Source organism: Oncorhynchus kisutch, linkage group LG10, assembly GCF_002021735.2.
Source record: "Oncorhynchus kisutch isolate 150728-3 linkage group LG10, Okis_V2, whole genome shotgun sequence".
Taxonomy (NCBI): domain Eukaryota; kingdom Metazoa; phylum Chordata; class Actinopteri; order Salmoniformes; family Salmonidae; genus Oncorhynchus; species Oncorhynchus kisutch.
The window spans coordinates 566,471-583,820 of NC_034183.2; the positions used below are offsets into that span (position 1 = coordinate 566,471).

Consider the following 17,350-nt stretch of genomic DNA (forward strand, 5'->3'; position numbering starts at 1 on the left):
GAAATGCTTACGGCCCTTCCCAGAAATAATAGTAAAATGACATAGCTGATCTTTCTGCCATCAGTCTACTTTTCAGAATAAAAGCCTTACTCTTGCTGCATCAGGTGTCCTACTTTCAATAGTCTACCACTTTTATCCAAGATGAATCTTCAAGGAGATGATGTTATGTTTTATTAACTGATATCGGCCTTATAATAATGTGTATGCTGATATTTGACAACTGCAGCTATGAATCGTATAAAGTGAACCAGATTACATTGAATAAACTTTGTTTAAAAAAAAGAGAGAAGGCATTCTTGAGAGGTTTTATTTGTGAAAGAATCAATCCATTTCAAGAGTGGGTGAAACGCTTGTGGTGAGACAGTAACATTACCTTCATAGAAAGCATACAGGTTCCTCTGGTGAGTCAGTTAAAGAAAGCATACAGGTTCCTCTGGTGAGTTATGGACCTAAGTCAATAATTGAAATGCAACATGTCTGTTATCTGTGCCTCCTAGTATATCTCTCATGAACAGATCCACACGAAATAAAACAATACACACAACTTACACTACACATGGAGAAAAACAGTGCAGGTGTTATGTTAGATAGAAATGTAAACAGACCATCACTCTACCATTGTGGCAAGATGGAGTAGGTCTACAGCTCCATCTAGTGGTCATGTCAGGGACAACATCTTTTGACAAGCTTTGTAACTAACTTATGTTAAGGTTAGGGAAAGAGTTATTTCCCCTGCCTCATACATTCTCCTCACCTGACCCTCAGTATAAAGATAAACAACAGACGTGTTGAATAGTATCTGGAGGAAAACAGCTGCGGATATGGCTCGGATGCCTAAAACATGACATTGCTGTGAAAGTAGGCATTTCAGTGCAGCGCTTGATAACACTGGACTTTGAACTCTAATGAATAAGGCTTTTGTCAAACCCCGTCCTTCAGGAACTGAGTTTGACGTGATTTGTATACATAGATTCTAAAACCGATTAATTGAACAAACTAAACATTCAGTGCAGCATGAGTTTCTATATTCTACTGCTGCTGGCACTGCACGCCATGGCCTCCCCCCTCATCATCGTCAATATCCTCAAAGCTTGGCTTCCCTCCTCCACTGCTGCCGCTCTTCTGTTGAGAGTAGCTGCGATCCATCTCCTTCAGGTCTACCTCCTCCATGTCGTCTGAGATTAGCTGCTCGTCTCTGGGAGGGAGGAGGGACTCCAGCTGGGGGAGGAGGTGCTCTGGCAGCCAGTGTTTATCTGGGAACTCCACCTGGTGGGGAGGAACATAGAGAAATGGGTTATGGGTCTGATAGGGTCTATTCCCTATATACAGTGGCAAGAAAAAGTATGTGAACCCTTTGGAAATACCTGGATTTCTGTATAAATTGGTCTTAGAATTTGATCTGATCTTCATCTAGGTCACAACAATAGACAAACACCATCAGCTTAAACTAATAACAACATTTATTGTATTTGTCTTGTCTATATTGAATTCATAATTTAAACAATCACAGTGTAGGTTGGAAAAAGTATGTGAACCCCGAGGCTAATGACTTATCCAAAAGCTAATTGTAGTTGGCTAACCTGGAGTCTAATCAATGAGACGAGATTGGAGATGTTGGTTAGGGCCCATGCACCCTATCCCTATATAGTGCTCTACTTATCTAGGAAAATAAGGTGGCATTTCAGATAACCTGATACAGGCTCTGCAGCATTGGAAGCCATTGATACAGGCTCTGCAGCATTGATACAGGCTCTGCAGCATTGAAAGCCATTGATACAGGCTCTGCAGCATTGGAAGCCATTGATACAGGCTCTGCAGCATTGGAAGCCATTGATACAGGTTCTGCAGCACTGAAAGCCATTGATATAGGCTCTGCAGCACTGATAGAGGCTCTGCAGCATTGAAAGCCATTGATACAGGCTCTGCAGCATTGATAGAGGCTCTGCAGCATTGAAAGCCATTGATACAGGTTCTGCAGCATTGAAAACCATTGATACAGGCTCTGCAGCATTGAAAGCCATTGATACAGGCTCTGCAGCATTGAAAGCCATTGATACAGGTGTCTTCACTGACATTTTCAACATGTCCCTGATTGAGTCTGTAATACCAACATGTTTCAAGCAGACCACAATAGCCCCATTGCAAAAGAAAACTGAAGTAACCTGCCTAAATGACTACAGACCCGTGGTTCTCACGTCCGTAGCCATGAAGTGCTTTGAAAGGATGGTCATGGCTTACAGTAACACCATTATCCCAGAAACCCTAGACCCACTCCAATTTGCATACCGCCCAAACAGATCCACAGATGATGCAATCTCTATTGCACTCTACACCACCCTTTCCTACCTGGACAAAAGGAACACATACGTGAGAATGCTATTCATTGAACGCTGAGCTGTAGTCAACACCATAGTGCCCTCAAGGCTCATCACTAAGCTAAGGATCCTGGGACTAAACACCTCCCTCTGCAACTGGATCCTGGACTTTGTGACGGGCCACCCCCAGGTGGTAAGGGTAGGCAACAACACATCTGCCACGCTGATCCTCAACACTGGAGCCCCTCAGGGGTGCGTACTTAGTCCCCTCCTGTACTCCCTGTTCACCCACGACTGCGTGGACAGGCACGACTCCAACACTATCATTAAGTTTGCAGATGACGCAACAGTGGTAGGCCTGATCACCGTCACTGACATTTCACTGTATTTTATTTCTGTATTTCTCTCTCTGGTTAGAGGAGTAGTGTTCTAGTCTCTCTCTCTGGTTAGAGGAGTAGTGTTCTGGTCTCTCTCTCTGGTTAGAGGAGTAGTGTTCTGGTCTCTCTCTCTGGTTAGAGGAGTAGTGTTCTGGTCTCTCTCTCTGGTTAGAGGAGTAGTGTTCTGGTCTCTCTCTCTGGTTAGAGGAGTAGTGTTCTGGTCTCTCTCTCTGGTTAGAGGAGTAGTGTTCTGGTCTCTCTTCCCAGTAGAAGAGTGGTGTTCTGGTCTCTCTTCCCAGTAAAACTCTGGTTAGAGGAGTAGTCATTCTTAAATGGAAGAAGTTTGGAACCACCAAGACTCCTCCTAGAGCTGGCCAACCGGCCAAACTGAGAAATCGGGGGAGAAGAGCCTTGGTCAGGGAGGTGACCAAGAACATGATGGTCACTGACAGAGCTCCAGAGTTTCTCTGTGAAGATGGGAGAACCTTCCAGATGGACAACCATCACTGCAGCACTCAATCATACTACACCAGCTCCGACGCTCATCTTACGTGGCAGGGCCTGCAAACTATTACAGACTACAAAGGGAAGCACAGCAGCGAGCTGCCCAGTGAAACGAGCCTACCAGACGAGCTAAATCACTAATAGTCTTGCTTGCCTCAACGCGAGTGTGAGGCATGCATGAGAGCATCAGCTGTTCCGGACGACTGTGTGATCAAGCTCTCCATAGCCGATGTGAGTAAGACCTTTAAACAGGTCAACATTCACAAGGCCGCGGGGCCAGACGGATTACCAGGACGTGTGCTCCGGGCATGTGCTGACCAACTAACTAGCAGGTGTCTTCACTGACATTTTCAACATGTCCCTGATTGAGTCTGTAATACCAACATGTTTCAAGCAGACCACAATAGCCCCATTGCAGAAGAAAACTGAAGTAACCTGCCTAAATGACTACAGACCCGTGGTTCTCACGTCCGTAGCCATGAAGTGCTTTGAAAGGATGGTCATGGCTTACAGTAACACCATTATCCCAGAAACCCTAGACCCACTCCAATTTGCATACCGCCCAAACAGATCCACAGATGATGCAATCTCTATTGCACACTGCCCTTTCCCACCTGGACAAAAGGAACACATACGTGAGAATGCTATTCATTGAACGCTGAGCTGTAGTCAACACCATAGTGCCCTCAAGGCTCATCACTAAGCTAAGGATCCTGGGACTAAACACCTCCCTCTGCAACTGGATCCTGGACTTTGTGACGGGCCACCCCCAGGTGGTAAGGGTAGGCAACAACACATCTGCCACGCTGATCCTCAACACTGGAGCCCCTCAGGGGTGCGTACTTAGTCCCCTCCTGTACTCCCTGTTCACCCACGACTGCGTGGACAGGCACGACTCCAACACTATCATTAAGTTTGCAGATGACGCAACAGTGGTAGGCCTGATCACCGTCACTGACATTTCACTGTATTTTATTTATTTTTTATTTCACCTTTATTTAACCAGGTAGGCTAGTTGAGAACACCTTTATTTAACCAGGTAGGCTAGTTGAGAACACCTTTATTTAACCAGGTAGGCCAGTTGAGAACACCTTTATTTAACCAGGTAGGCTAGTTGAGAACACCTTTATTTAACCAGGTAGGCTAGTTGAGAACACCTTTATTTAACCAGGTAGGCTAGTTGAGAACACCTTTATTTAACCAGGTAGGCCAGTTGAGAACACCTTTATTTAACCAGGTAGGCCAGTTGAGAACACCTTTATTTAACCAGGTAGGCTAGTTGAGAACACCTTTATTTAACCAGGTAGGCTAGTTGAGAACACCTTTATTTAACCAGGTAGGCTAGTTGAGAACACCTTTATTTAACCAGGTAGGCTAGTTGAGAACACCTTTATTTAACCAGGTAGGCTAGTTGAGAACACCTTTATTTAACCAGGTAGGCTAGTTGAGAACACCTTTATTTAACCAGGTAGGCTAGTTGAGAACAAGTTCTCATTTGCAACTGCGACCTGGCCAAGATAAAGCATAGCAGTGTGAACAGACAACACAGAGTTACACATGGAGTAAAAAATTAACAAGTCAATAACACAGTAGAAAAAAAGGGGTCTATATACATTGTAAGGTCTACAGCTACACCTGTTGTATTCGGCGCATGTGACAAATAAAGTTTGATTTGATCAATCAGGCCTTTATGATAGAGTGGCCAGACAGAAGCTACTCCTCAGTAAAAAAGGCACATTACAGCCCGCTTGGAGTTTGCCAAAAGGCACCTAAAGGACTCTCAGAAACAAGATTCTCTGGTCTGATAAAACCAAGATTAAACCATTTAGCCTGAACGCCAAGTGTCACATCTGGAGGAAACCTGGCACCATCCTTACAGTGAAGTATGGCGGTGGACGCATCATGCTGAGGGGATGTTTTCAGCAGCAGGGACTGGGAGACTAGTCAAGACCGAGGGAAAGATGAACGGAGCAAAGTACAGAGAGCTCCTTGATGAAAACCTGCTCCAGAACACCCTGGACCTGGGCGTAGGCTCACTTTCCAAGAGAACAACAACCCTAAGCACACAGCCATGACAATGCAGGAGTGGCTTCGGGACAAGTCTCTGAATGTCCTTGAGTGGCCCAGCCAGTGCCCGGACTTGAACCTGATCTCATGTATTAGTTCAATCATACTGTGCAGCTATCTTTCATGTATTAGTTATATACTGTGTAGCCTTCTATCATGTACACTACATGGACTGAGATTTGTAAATGAAAGAGGAATAGAATAATATGAATTGAAAGGAGTTTCCAATCTCACCATTTAGAGTTTCTGGTGCAGCACAGACCTTATCCATTTCCTAACAGACCTGCTAACTTTCTTTGTTGTTACTTTTAAGGTTGGAACCAACATGCAGAACCTCCATGAGGAAGAGAGGCAAGAATAATGTGTCCATTAGCTCATGGACAATCTACACTATTCACAGCCATGTCTAATGTTCAATGTAATTACATTGCTGGACTTTTTGAAACTTCATTTCAAACATGTCTTCAAATCATGTTTTTTAGCTATTAGTGATAATACATTTGTGTGTTTACATCACTAAGCCTTTATGTATGTGTTATAAATTATCAAAGGGGTCGGACTTTAAATTAAGTCAAGCGTCATACGATAGTCTTTATAGACTAAGTTTTACAGGACTCTACATAGTGTCAAATAGGTTAACGTTTTTTTGTGTTAAATGCTCTACAACAGATATTCCCAATGCCGTCGGGGGTATGCCAAATATAATTTTTAAAACAGTTCATTTATATTTTCCAACGGGGCTATACATTTGGGTGAGGTTTCTTTCTCCTGATCTGTGAGCTGCTCTGACAGCTGGTGCTTAAAGTTAGTGAGGGAAGTTAGTGAGGGAGATATGAGTCTCCAGCTTCAGTGATTTTTGCAGTTCGTTCCAGTCATTGGAAGCAGAGAACTGTAAGGAAAGGCAGCCAAAGCAGGAATTGGCTTTGGAGATGACCAGTGAAATATACCTGCTGGAGCGTGTGCTACGGGTGGGTGTTGCTATGGCGACCAGTGAGCTGAAATAAGGCAGGGCTTTACCTAGCAAAGACTTGTAGATGACCTGGAGCCAGTGGGTTTGGCGACGAGTATGAAGCGAGGGCCAGCCAACGAGAGTGTACAATGGTGGGTAGTATATTGGGCTTTTATATCTCTAATTCCATGTATAACACTTGTATTTTCATCAACATTGATGATGATTTTTATCTCCATTTCTGCTTTTTGTGACTCCTTTCTTTGGTTGGAAAATGGCTGTATGCTTTCTGTGACTAGGTGCTGACCAAACATAATGATATGTTGTGTTTTCGCCGAAAAGCCTTTTTGAAATCGGACACTGTGGTTGGATTAACGAGAAGTTTATCTTTAAAATGGTGTCAAATACTTGTATGTTGATAAATTTGAATTATGAGATTTCTGTTTGAATTTGGCGCCCTGCAATTTCACTGGCTGTTGGCGAGGGGTTCCGCCATTCCCAGACAGGTTAATGTGGCTGCTCTGCATGATGTATTGTCGTCTCTAGCGTCTTGCCCTTTGTGTTAATGTGGCTGCTCTGCATGATGTATTGTCGTCTCTACCGTCTTGCCCTTTGTGTTAATGTGGCTGCTCTGCATGATGTATTGTCGTCTCTAGCGTCTTGCCCTTTGTGTTAATGTGGCTGCTCTGCATGATGTATTGTCGTCTCTAGCGTCTTGCCCTTTGTGTTAATGTGGCTGCTCTGCATGATGTATTGTCGTCTCTACCGTCTTGCCCTTTGTGTTAATGTGGCTGCTCTGCATGATGTATTGTCGTCTCTACCGTCTTGCCCTTTGTGTTAATGTGGCTGCTCTGCATGATGTATTGTCGTCTCTACCGTCTTGCCCTTTGTGTTAATGTGGCTGCTCTGCATGATGTATTGTCGTCTCTACCGTCTTGCCCTTTGTGTTAATGTGGCTGCTCTGCATGATGTATTGTCGTCTCTACCGTCTTGCCCTTTGTGTTAATGTGGCTGCTCTGCATGATGTATTGTCGTCTCTACCGTCTTGCCCTTTGTGTTAATGTGGCTGCTCTGCATGATGTATTGTCGTCTCTACCGTCTTGCCCTTTGTGTTAATGTGGCTGCTCTGCATGATGTATTGTCGTCTCTAGCGTCTTGCCCTTTGTGTTAATGTGGCTGCTCTGCATGATGTATTGTCGTCTCTAGCGTCTTGCCCTTTGTGTTAATGTGGCTGCTCTGCATGATGTATTGTCGTCTCTACCGTCTTGCCCTTTGTGTTAATGTGGCTGCTCTGCATGATGTATTGTCGTCTCTAGCGTCTTGCCCTTTGTGTTAATGTGGCTGCTCTGCATGATGTATTGTCGTCTCTAGCGTCTTGCCCTTTGTGTTAATGTGGCTGCTCTGCATGATGTATTGTCGTCTCTAGCGTCTTGCCCTTTGTGTTAATGTGGCTGCTCTGCATGATGTATTGTCGTCTCTACCGTCTTGCCCTTTGTGTTAATGTGGCTGCTCTGCATGATGTATTGTCGTCTCTAGCGTCTTGCCCTTTGTGTTAATGTGGCTGCTCTGCATGATGTATTGTCGTCTCTAGCGTCTTGCCCTTTGTGTTAATGTGGCTGCTCTGCATGATGTATTGTCGTCTCTAGCGTCTTGCCCTTTGTGTTAATGTGGCTGCTCTGCATGATGTATTGTCGTCTCTACCGTCTTGCCCTTTGTGTTAATGTGGCTGCTCTGCATGATGTATTGTCGTCTCTACCGTCTTGCCTTTTGTGTTAATGTGGCTGCTCTGCATGATGTATTGTCGTCTCTAGCGTCTTGCCCTTTGTGTTAATGTGGCTGCTCTGCATGATGTATTGTCGTCTCTAGCGTCTTGCCCTTTGTGTTAATGTGGCTGCTCTGCATGATGTATTGTCGTCTCTAGCGTCTTGCCCTTTGTGTTAATGTGGCTGCTCTGCATGATGTATTGTCGTCTCTACCGTCTTGCCCTTTGTGTTAATGTGGCTGCTCTGCATGATGTATTGTCGTCTCTACCGTCTTGCCCTTTGTGTTAATGTGGCTGCTCTGCATGATGTATTGTCGTCTCTACCTTCTTGCCCTTTGTGTTAATGTGGCTGCTCTGCATGATGTATTGTCGTCTCTAGCGTCTTGCCCTTTGTGTTAATGTGGCTGCTCTGCATGATGTATTGTCGTCTCTACCGTCTTGCCCTTTGTGTTAATGTGGCTGCTCTGCATGATGTATTGTCGTCTCTACCGTCTTGCCCTTTGTGTTAATGTGGCTGCTCTGCATGATGTATTGTCGTCTCTACCGTCTTGCCCTTTGTGTTAATGTGGCTGCTCTGCATGATGTATTGTCGTCTCTAGCGTCTTGCCCTTTGTGTTAATGTGGCTGCTCTGCATGATGTATTGTCGTCTCTACCGTCTTGCCCTTTGTGTTAATGTGGCTGCTCTGCATGATGTATTGTCGTCTCTACCGTCTTGCCCTTTGTGTTAATGTGGCTGCTCTGCATGATGTATTGTCGTCTCTAGCGTCTTGCCCTTTGTGTTAATGTGGCTGCTCTGCATGATGTATTGTCGTCTCTAGCGTCTTGCCCTTTGTGTTAATGTGGCTGCTCTGCATGATGTATTGTCGTCTCTACCGTCTTGCCCTTTGTGTTAATGTGGCTGCTCTGCATGATGTATTGTCGTCTCTACCGTCTTGCCCTTTGTGTTAATGTGGCTGCTCTGCATGATGTATTGTCGTCTCTACCGTCTTGCCCTTTGTGTTAATGTGGCTGCTCTGCATGATGTATTGTCGTCTCTACCGTCTTGCCCTTTGTGTTAATGTGGCTGCTCTATGAAGGTTCTCTCAGGAGCCACAGATTACTGTAGGGTGTGCGAGGTATTTCAAAAGGGCTGATGGACCTACAAAGCTTGTTTGTTTGTGTGTCAGAACCAAGATTATTTGGAGTAGTCCAACCGGAGTCAGTTTTGTTTTTAACGAAAACGGCTCGTCTCTAACCTAAACGGTTCAACCTGACCCGTCTCTCTCTCTCTCTCTCCAATGGTAATATAATACTAACCTGGAATTGAATGATGAGCTGCCCTCTGTCGTAAGGGTCTTTGTGGATGGGCATGCCTTCATTATGGACACACCTCACATCGTTGGCCTTCACTACTTTACCTGGAAACAGAAAGATCACACGATCACGCAACTTGCATTATCGCATATTTTTTTGCGTTACAAAGTAATTTCCTACAATTCTACATCTTGCGTGTTTATATGATAGAGGTTTCCAAATCATGTGCAATCAATTGAATTCACCACAGGTAGACTCCAATCCAGTTGTAGAAACATCTCAAGGATGATCAATGGAAACAGGATGCATCCAAGCTCAATTTTGAGTCTGAATATTTATTGAAAGGGTCTGAATACAATTTTCTTTATTTCTAAAAACCGTTTTTTGCTTTGTCATTAAGTGGTATTGCGTGTGGATTGATGACGGGAAAAAATGATTTAATCCATTTTAGAATAAGGCTGTACCGGTACAAAATGTACATTTAAATCCAAGGGGGAGTGAATCCTTATAACAGCCACACTAATGCATTACCTGGTGAAGAGGTGATGATGAGCACCCTGCCATCTAGCGTACGGATGGTCTTCTTGAAGCCACAGAGGGCCTCAACCAGTTTGATGTTCATCTTCATGTGCAGGTCGTCCTCCTGCCTCTGGTACACTGGGTGGTCCTGCTGGTCCAGCACGATCACCACGTCACCTGGTTCCAGACCAGGCTCCTGGTCGCCCTCCCCGTGGAATGGTATCTTCTGACCCCCCTTCATACCTACAGGACACAGTAAATGTGTCTTGGTTAGTTCCTACCTACAGGACACAGTAAATGTGTCTTGGTTAGTTCATACCTACAGGACACAGTAAATGTGTCTTGGTTAGTTCATACCTACAGGATACACAGTAAATGTGTCTTGGTTAGTTCCTACCTACAGGACACAGTAAATGTGTCTTGGTTAGTTCATACCTACAGGACACAGTAAATGTGTCTTGGTTAGTTCCTACCTACAGGACACAGTAAATGTGTCTTGGTTAGTTCATACCTACAGGACACAGTAAATGTGTCTTGGTTAGTTCATACCTACAGGACACAGTAAATGTGTCTTGGTTAGTTCATACCTACAGGACACAGTAAATGTGTCTTGGTTAGTTCATACCTACAGGATACACAGTAAATGTGTCTTGGTTAGTTCATACCTACAGGATACACAGTAAATGTGTCTTGGTTAGTTCACTGGCATCTGTTCCTTTCTATCATGATGGCTGCCTACAGCTGACGGGAGTTTTAGACACTAGAGGGCAGCCTTGCTATTATTTACAGCAAGTAGAAACTTCTGATATTCAAGCTCTAGGGAATTTGGGATAATCAATTTCCTCTTTGGGGGTTTTATATCTTCTTAGTATTGTATAGTAAATGACTCATTTTAAACATCCCAACAAGGGAAGAGGACCTCAAACAAACCTTTGTCAATGTGAACCTCTAGAATCTTCTTCTTGCGTTCTACTTTGTGTCCGTTGCAGGTCTTGCATCGGTCTTTAGAGTTGAAGCGTTCGCCCTCTCCCTGGCACTCTGCACACATGGTCTGGATCTGCTGTATCATTCCTGGCCCGATCTGCTGCACCTTGATCTCCACTCCTCTGCCTTTACATGAACCACACGTCTGCAAGGCGCCCTTCTTACCACCGTACCCTGCAGTAAAGAAAACCAGAGTTAGAGTAATGGACTTCAGACCTGGTGGAACTTAGAAGACACGAGACCTGTATTCACAATGCGTCTCAGAGTAAATATGCTGACTTAGGATCAGGTATCCCCTCTTAGTCATTATGATTTCAATAGAAAGTAGATCAGTACTCTGATAGATCTGTGAATAAGGGCTCAGATCTGATAATGGGGAGCTTTGTATCGATATTGGATCTCAACATACCTTCACATTTTCCACAGATTACGTTTTTCTGCAGGGCCAATTTCCTCTTGGTTCCATTGTACATCTCCTCCAGAGTCACAGTGAGCTGATGGACCACGTTCTTACCTGGACCAAACACACAATCATCACTACACAATAATATTTTGGTAATACAAATAACAGATAATGGGGCGGTTTCCTGGACACAGATCAGCCTAATCCTGAACTAAAAAGCTTTTTCGATGGACATTCTCCATTGGTCTTGCTTTCTAGTCCTGGACTAGTTTAAGCCTCATCTGTGTCATGGAAACCTCCCCAATATGAGACCGTACATTTGTGACATTAGTATTACCTCTCCTATCCCTCTGAGGCATTCTGCCTCCGCCTCCAAAGAACATGTTGAATATGTCCATAGGGGAACCTCCTCCCCCCATGCCCCCATCCTTGATAGCCTGCTCTCCACCCTGATCGTAGAGGTCCCTCTTCTTGGGCTCTGACAGAACCTCATAGGCCTGAGATATCAGCTTGAACTGGAGAGGAGAGAGTTATGTCAATATCATGCCAACAGTTTTTTTATGCTTATAACACCGTAATAGCCAACTCCCATAACAATTGTAGCTAAATTTCAACATTTGTGTCTTTTACTGCAATAGCGAAGCTGGAATAGATTTTCCTTTCAATATTAGTGTGGACCGTCCTTATTTTTCAGTTTAACTGCCATATCAAAACAGCTAGTCAGTGTTAAATCATTTATCCTTGCTTCTCTGAAGAAATAAATCCTTATGGAAACTCCACTCATCTTAGGCTTCAGGCTAATTTTACAGTGAGAGAACAACTGAAGAGCAAACAGGTGCGTGTTATTTTCAGTGTTCCCCCAGTACATTTAAATCAGCCTAGAGCAGAGCTAAGGCTACAGTTAGGGGTGGTGGTGGTGCTGCAATCCCACCCTGGTCTCAGACTAGACGTAACATAGTAAACGTTTGTTCAGTATAATTTGAGTGTCCCCGGAACAAACACAAAATGCAACAATTGCAAAGATTTTACTGAGTTACAGTTCATACAAGGAAATCAGTTAATTTACATAAATTCATTAAGCCCTAATCTATGGATTTCGACATCCATACCAGGCGGTGTCAGAGGAAGGCCCTAAAAATTGTCAAAGACTCCAACCAACCTAGTCATAGACTGGTCTCTCTGCTACCGCATGTCAAGCAATACCGGAGCGCCAAGTCTAGGTTCAAGAGGCTTCTACCCTCAAGCCATAAGACTCCTGAACAGCTAATCAAATAAATGGCTACCCAGACTATTTGCGTTATCCCCCACCCCCTTTTTTACACTGCTGCTACTCCGGTTATTATTTATGCATAGTCACTTTAATAACTCTACCTACATGTATATCAAATCAAACTGAGTCACATGCGCTGAATATAACAAGTGTAGACCTTCCAGTGAAATGCTTACTTACAATCTCTTAACCAACAGTGCAGCTCAAGAAGAGTTAAGAAAATATTTACCAAATAAACTAAAGTAAAATTAAATACAACATAGAAGCTAGATACAGGGGGAACCAAGTCAGTCTGAGGGGGTACAGGTTAGTTGAGGTAATTTGTACATGTAGGTAGGGGCGAAGTGAGGTAGGTAGGGGTGAAGCGCCTTGCGGTCAGATGCCGAGCAGTTGCCATACCAGGCGGTGATGCAACCAGTCAGGATGCTCTTGATGGTGCAGCTGTAGAACCTTTTGAGGATTTGGGGACCCATGCCAAATCTTTACAGTCTCCTGAGGGGAAAAATGTTATGTTGTGCCCTCTTCACGACTGTCTGGGTGTGTTTGGACCTGGTGTTTTTGGACCACGATAGTTCGTTGGTGACACCAAGGAACTTGAAACTCTCAACCCGCTCCACTACAGCCCTGTCGATGTTAATGGGGGCCTGTTCGGCCCGCCTTTTTCCTGTAGTCCACGATCAGCTCCTTAGTCTTGCTCACATTGAGGGAGAGGTTGTTGTTCACACTGCCAGTTCTCTGACCTCCTCCTTATAGGCGGTCTCATCGTTGTCGGTGATCAGGCCTTCAGCAAACTTAATGATGGTGTTGGAGTTGTGTTTGGCCACGCAGTCGTGGGTGAACAGGGAGTACAGGAGGGGACTAAGTACACACCCGTGCGGGGCCCCAGTGTTAAGGATCAGCGTGGCAGATGTGTTGCTGCCTAACCTTACCACCTGGGAGCAGCCTGTCAGGAAGTCCAGGATCCAGTTGCAGAGGGAGGTGTTTAGTACCAGGGCATTTAGCTTAGTGATATTACCTCAACTACTCTTTGCCCCCGCACATTGACTCTACGGGTTCCCCCTCTATATCAAATCAAATGTATTTATACATTCGTACATCAGCTGATATCTCAAAGTGCTGTACAGAAACCCAGCCTAAAACCCCAAACAGCAAGCAATGCAGGTGTAGAAGCACGGTGGCTTCCCTAGAAGGGCCAAAACCTAGGAAGAAACCTAGAGAGGAACCAGGCTATGTGGGGTGGCCAGTCCTCTTCTGGCTGTGCCAGGTGGAGCCTCACTACTGTTATTTTACTGCTGCTCTATCCATTTTTTACTTAATGCAGTTAAGAAAAATAAGTGTTGTTGGTTAAGGGCTTGTAAGTCAGCATTTCACTGTAAGGTCTACACCGGTTGTATTTGGCACTTGAAAAATACAATTGGATTTGACTGAGATTACAGATTTGCATCTGTTGGTCACAGATACCTAGGTAGGGATGTGGATCAGAAAACCAGTCAGTATCTGGTGTGACCACCATTTGCCTCATGCAGTGAGACACATCTCCTTCCCATAGAGTTGAGCAGGCTGTTTATTGTGTCCTGTGGAACGTTGTCCCACTGCTCGTCAATGGCTGTGTAAAATTGCTGGATATTTGCAGGAACTGGAACACGCTGTCTTACACGTCAATCCAGAGCATCCCAAACATGCTCAATGGGTGACATGTCTGGTGAGTATGCAGGCCATGGAAGAACTGGGACATTTTCAGCTTCCAGGAATAGTATACAGATCCTTGGGACATGGGGCAGTGCATTATCAAGCTGAAACATGAGGTGATGGTGACAGATGAATGGGGCTCAGGATCTCATCACGGCATCTCTGTGTATTCAAATTGCCATCGATAAAATGCAATGGTGTTCGTTGTCCACAGCTTATGCCTGCCCATAGATACCATAATCCCACCATGGGGCACTCTGTTCATAACATTGACGTCAGCAAACTGCTCGCCAACACAACGCCTTACACGTACGTGGTCTGTGGTTGTGAGGCCTGTCAGACGTACTGCCAAATTCTAAAACAATGTTGGAGGCAATTTACGGCAACAGATTTGGTGAACATTCCTGCAGTAAGCATGCCAATTACACACCCCATCAACTTGAGACATCTGTGGCATTGAGTTGTGTGACAAAACTGCACATTTTAGAGTGGCATTTTATTGTCCCCAACACAAGATCTACCTGTGTAATGATCAGGCTGTTTAATTAGCTTTTTGATATGCCACACCTGTAAAGGGGATGGATTATCTTGGCAAAGGAGCAATGTTCACTAACAGCGATGGAAACACATTTGTGCACAAACTTTTGAGAAATAAGCTTTTTGTGTGTATGGAACATTTCTGGGATCTTTCATTTCAGCAGAAACTTAGGAACAACACTTCACATGTTGCGTTTATTTTTGTTCCGTGTAGTATACGTTACGTTTGGTATGGTTACAACAGGCAGATGGTTACAACAGGCAGATGGTTACAACAGGCAGATGGGTGCTTGGTTGGGGTGAATAGCACGAACATCTTGCAACCCAACGGTTGCGTGTTCGAATCACTGACAACTTTAGCTAATTAGCAACTTTTAAGCTACTTTGCAACTACTTAGCATGTTAGCTGACCCTTCCCCTAACCCAACTCTTAAATTTAACCCTAACCCCTGGCCTAGCTAATGTTAGCCACCTAGCCAGAATTTGTAACATATATTGAGCAAATATCAAATCAAATTTTATTTGTCACATACACATGGTTAGCAGATGTTAATGCGAGTGTAGCGAAATGCTTGTGCTTCTAGTTCCGACAATGCAGTAATAACCAACAGGTAATCTAGCTAACAATTCCAAAACTACTACCTTATAGACACAAGTGTAAGGGGATAAAGAATATGTACATAAAGATATATGAATGAGTGATGGTACAGAGCGGCATAGGCAAGATACAGTAGATGGTATTGAGTACAGTATATACATATGAGATGAGTATGTAAACAAAGTGGCATAGTTAAAGTGGCTAGTGATACATGTATTACATAAAGATGCAGTAGATGATATAGAGTACAGTATATACGTATACATATGAGATGAATAATGTAGGGTATGTAAACATTATATTAGGTAGCATTGTTTAAAGTGGCTAGTGATATATTTTTTTAGTCCGTAACAGTGTACGTTTTGCAAAGTCGTAACATAAAGTTACGAATGACATGTTGTATTGTCATCCGAAATGGGTGATGGACATCCACAAATGAATACATACCATAAGAAACATATGATCATACTAATGGAGTGTCTCGGGTTATACGTACAGAATCATATGAAATCCTCTGAGACCTGGTTGGCAACCCACACAGCGCCTTTCCCCGAGGTCCTTCCAGAAGGTTCCTTAATCACATGTCCCTGTCAGTCCTAGAAGCCATGTGCGCTGTTTAAAATAGACGTGTCTACAGGCCTGCTGCAGACAGTTAACTTACCTTCTCTCCTTCATTCGGGTTCTTGTCCGGGTGATATTTCAGTGCCAGTTTTCGGTATGCTTTTTTAATCTCGTCTGGTGTGGCTTTAGGGTTCACACCTAAAGTGTCATAGAAACCTGTCTCTTTAACCATCTTCGTGGCAGGATCTGTAGTAACTAACGGAGACGTGAGAATTAGATACACCAAATAAATGACTGTTTAGCTTAAAAGCAAGTAAGCTAACCCATCCCCCTCTCGGGGAAAAGAAAAGCCGAATACTGGCTACCAAAGTAGCTACAAATGCCGACAAGCTACAATGTTATGTTTCAAATAAATAGCCACATGTACTAGTTGGCAACTAACGTTAACCTACTAAAACAAGAATCTCGCCTAGTAATGCTAATTAGTTGTTGTCTGGCTTTTATCGAAGCGCTTGTTCTAATGAACGTCAAATAATGAAAACAACACATTACAATTCCATAGTAACATAGTGTCTTTACCTTTCAGTAAACGTCCTGCTTCAATAGTGCCTCGGAGGAAGACGGCTGGTCCTTTATAAGGCGGACTGGGACCGAACTTTCTGGAGCGTCTTGTGACGCCAGATGTTTCGTTGCTCGCCCTAGACGAGTCTAGAAACAGCGGACTGGCCTGTCGATCAAAGCCCGGTCCACTTGGAGGGAGGTCCCGGGGAACGCAATTCGGCACTAATGCCGTAATGATACATAATACGGTAATGATAAATAATGCCGTAATGATACATAATACGGTAATGATAAATAATGCTGTAATGATACATAATACGGTAATGATAAATAATGCCGTAATGATACATAATACGGTAATGATAAATAATACAGTAATGATACATAATATGGTAATGATAAATAATGCCGTAATGATACATAATACGGTAATGATACATAATGCTGTAATGATAAATAATACAGTAATGATAGATAATATGGTAATGATAAATAATGCTGTAATGATAAATAATACGGTAAAGATAATAAAATATGGTAATGATAAATAGTGCTGTAATGATAAATAATGCTGTAATGATAAATACAGTAATGATACATAATATGTTAATGATAAATAATGCTGTAATGATAAATAATATGTAATGATAAATAATATGGTAATGATAAATAATGCTGTAATGATAAATATGTTAATGATAAATAATGATGTAATGATAATGAGAACGATACATAATGATGTAATGATAATGATAATGATAAATAATGATGTAATGATAAATAATATGTTAATTATAAATAATGCTGTAATGATAATGAGAATGATACATAATGCTGTAATGATAATGAGAATGATACATAATTCTGTAATGATAATGAGAATGATACATAATGCTGTAATAACCTACATTTTGTTTTCAGTATTGTGATAGGCTCATGTTTTACTGGCACTGGCTTACC

The 17,350-nt window shown here is 43.3% G+C and overlaps 1 protein-coding gene across 1 annotated transcript; it reads right to left on the reverse strand.

The window, feature by feature from the left end:
• Nucleotides 1-291: 291 nt before the first annotated feature.
• dnaja (DnaJ heat shock protein family (Hsp40) member A) lies at nt 292-16,688 on the reverse strand. The gene is made up of 8 exons (XM_020492162.2): nt 16,409-16,688; nt 15,930-16,084; nt 11,512-11,689; nt 11,181-11,285; nt 10,718-10,945; nt 9,800-10,030; nt 9,272-9,372; nt 292-1,266 (listed from the first exon to the last, which is right to left on the reverse strand). The coding sequence occupies exons 2-8, from the start codon at nt 16,059-16,061 to the stop codon at nt 1,030-1,032; spliced, it is 1,212 nt and encodes a 403-aa protein (XP_020347751.1). The 5' UTR covers nt 16,062-16,084; nt 16,409-16,688; the 3' UTR covers nt 292-1,029.
• Nucleotides 16,689-17,350: the final 662 nt, after the last annotated feature.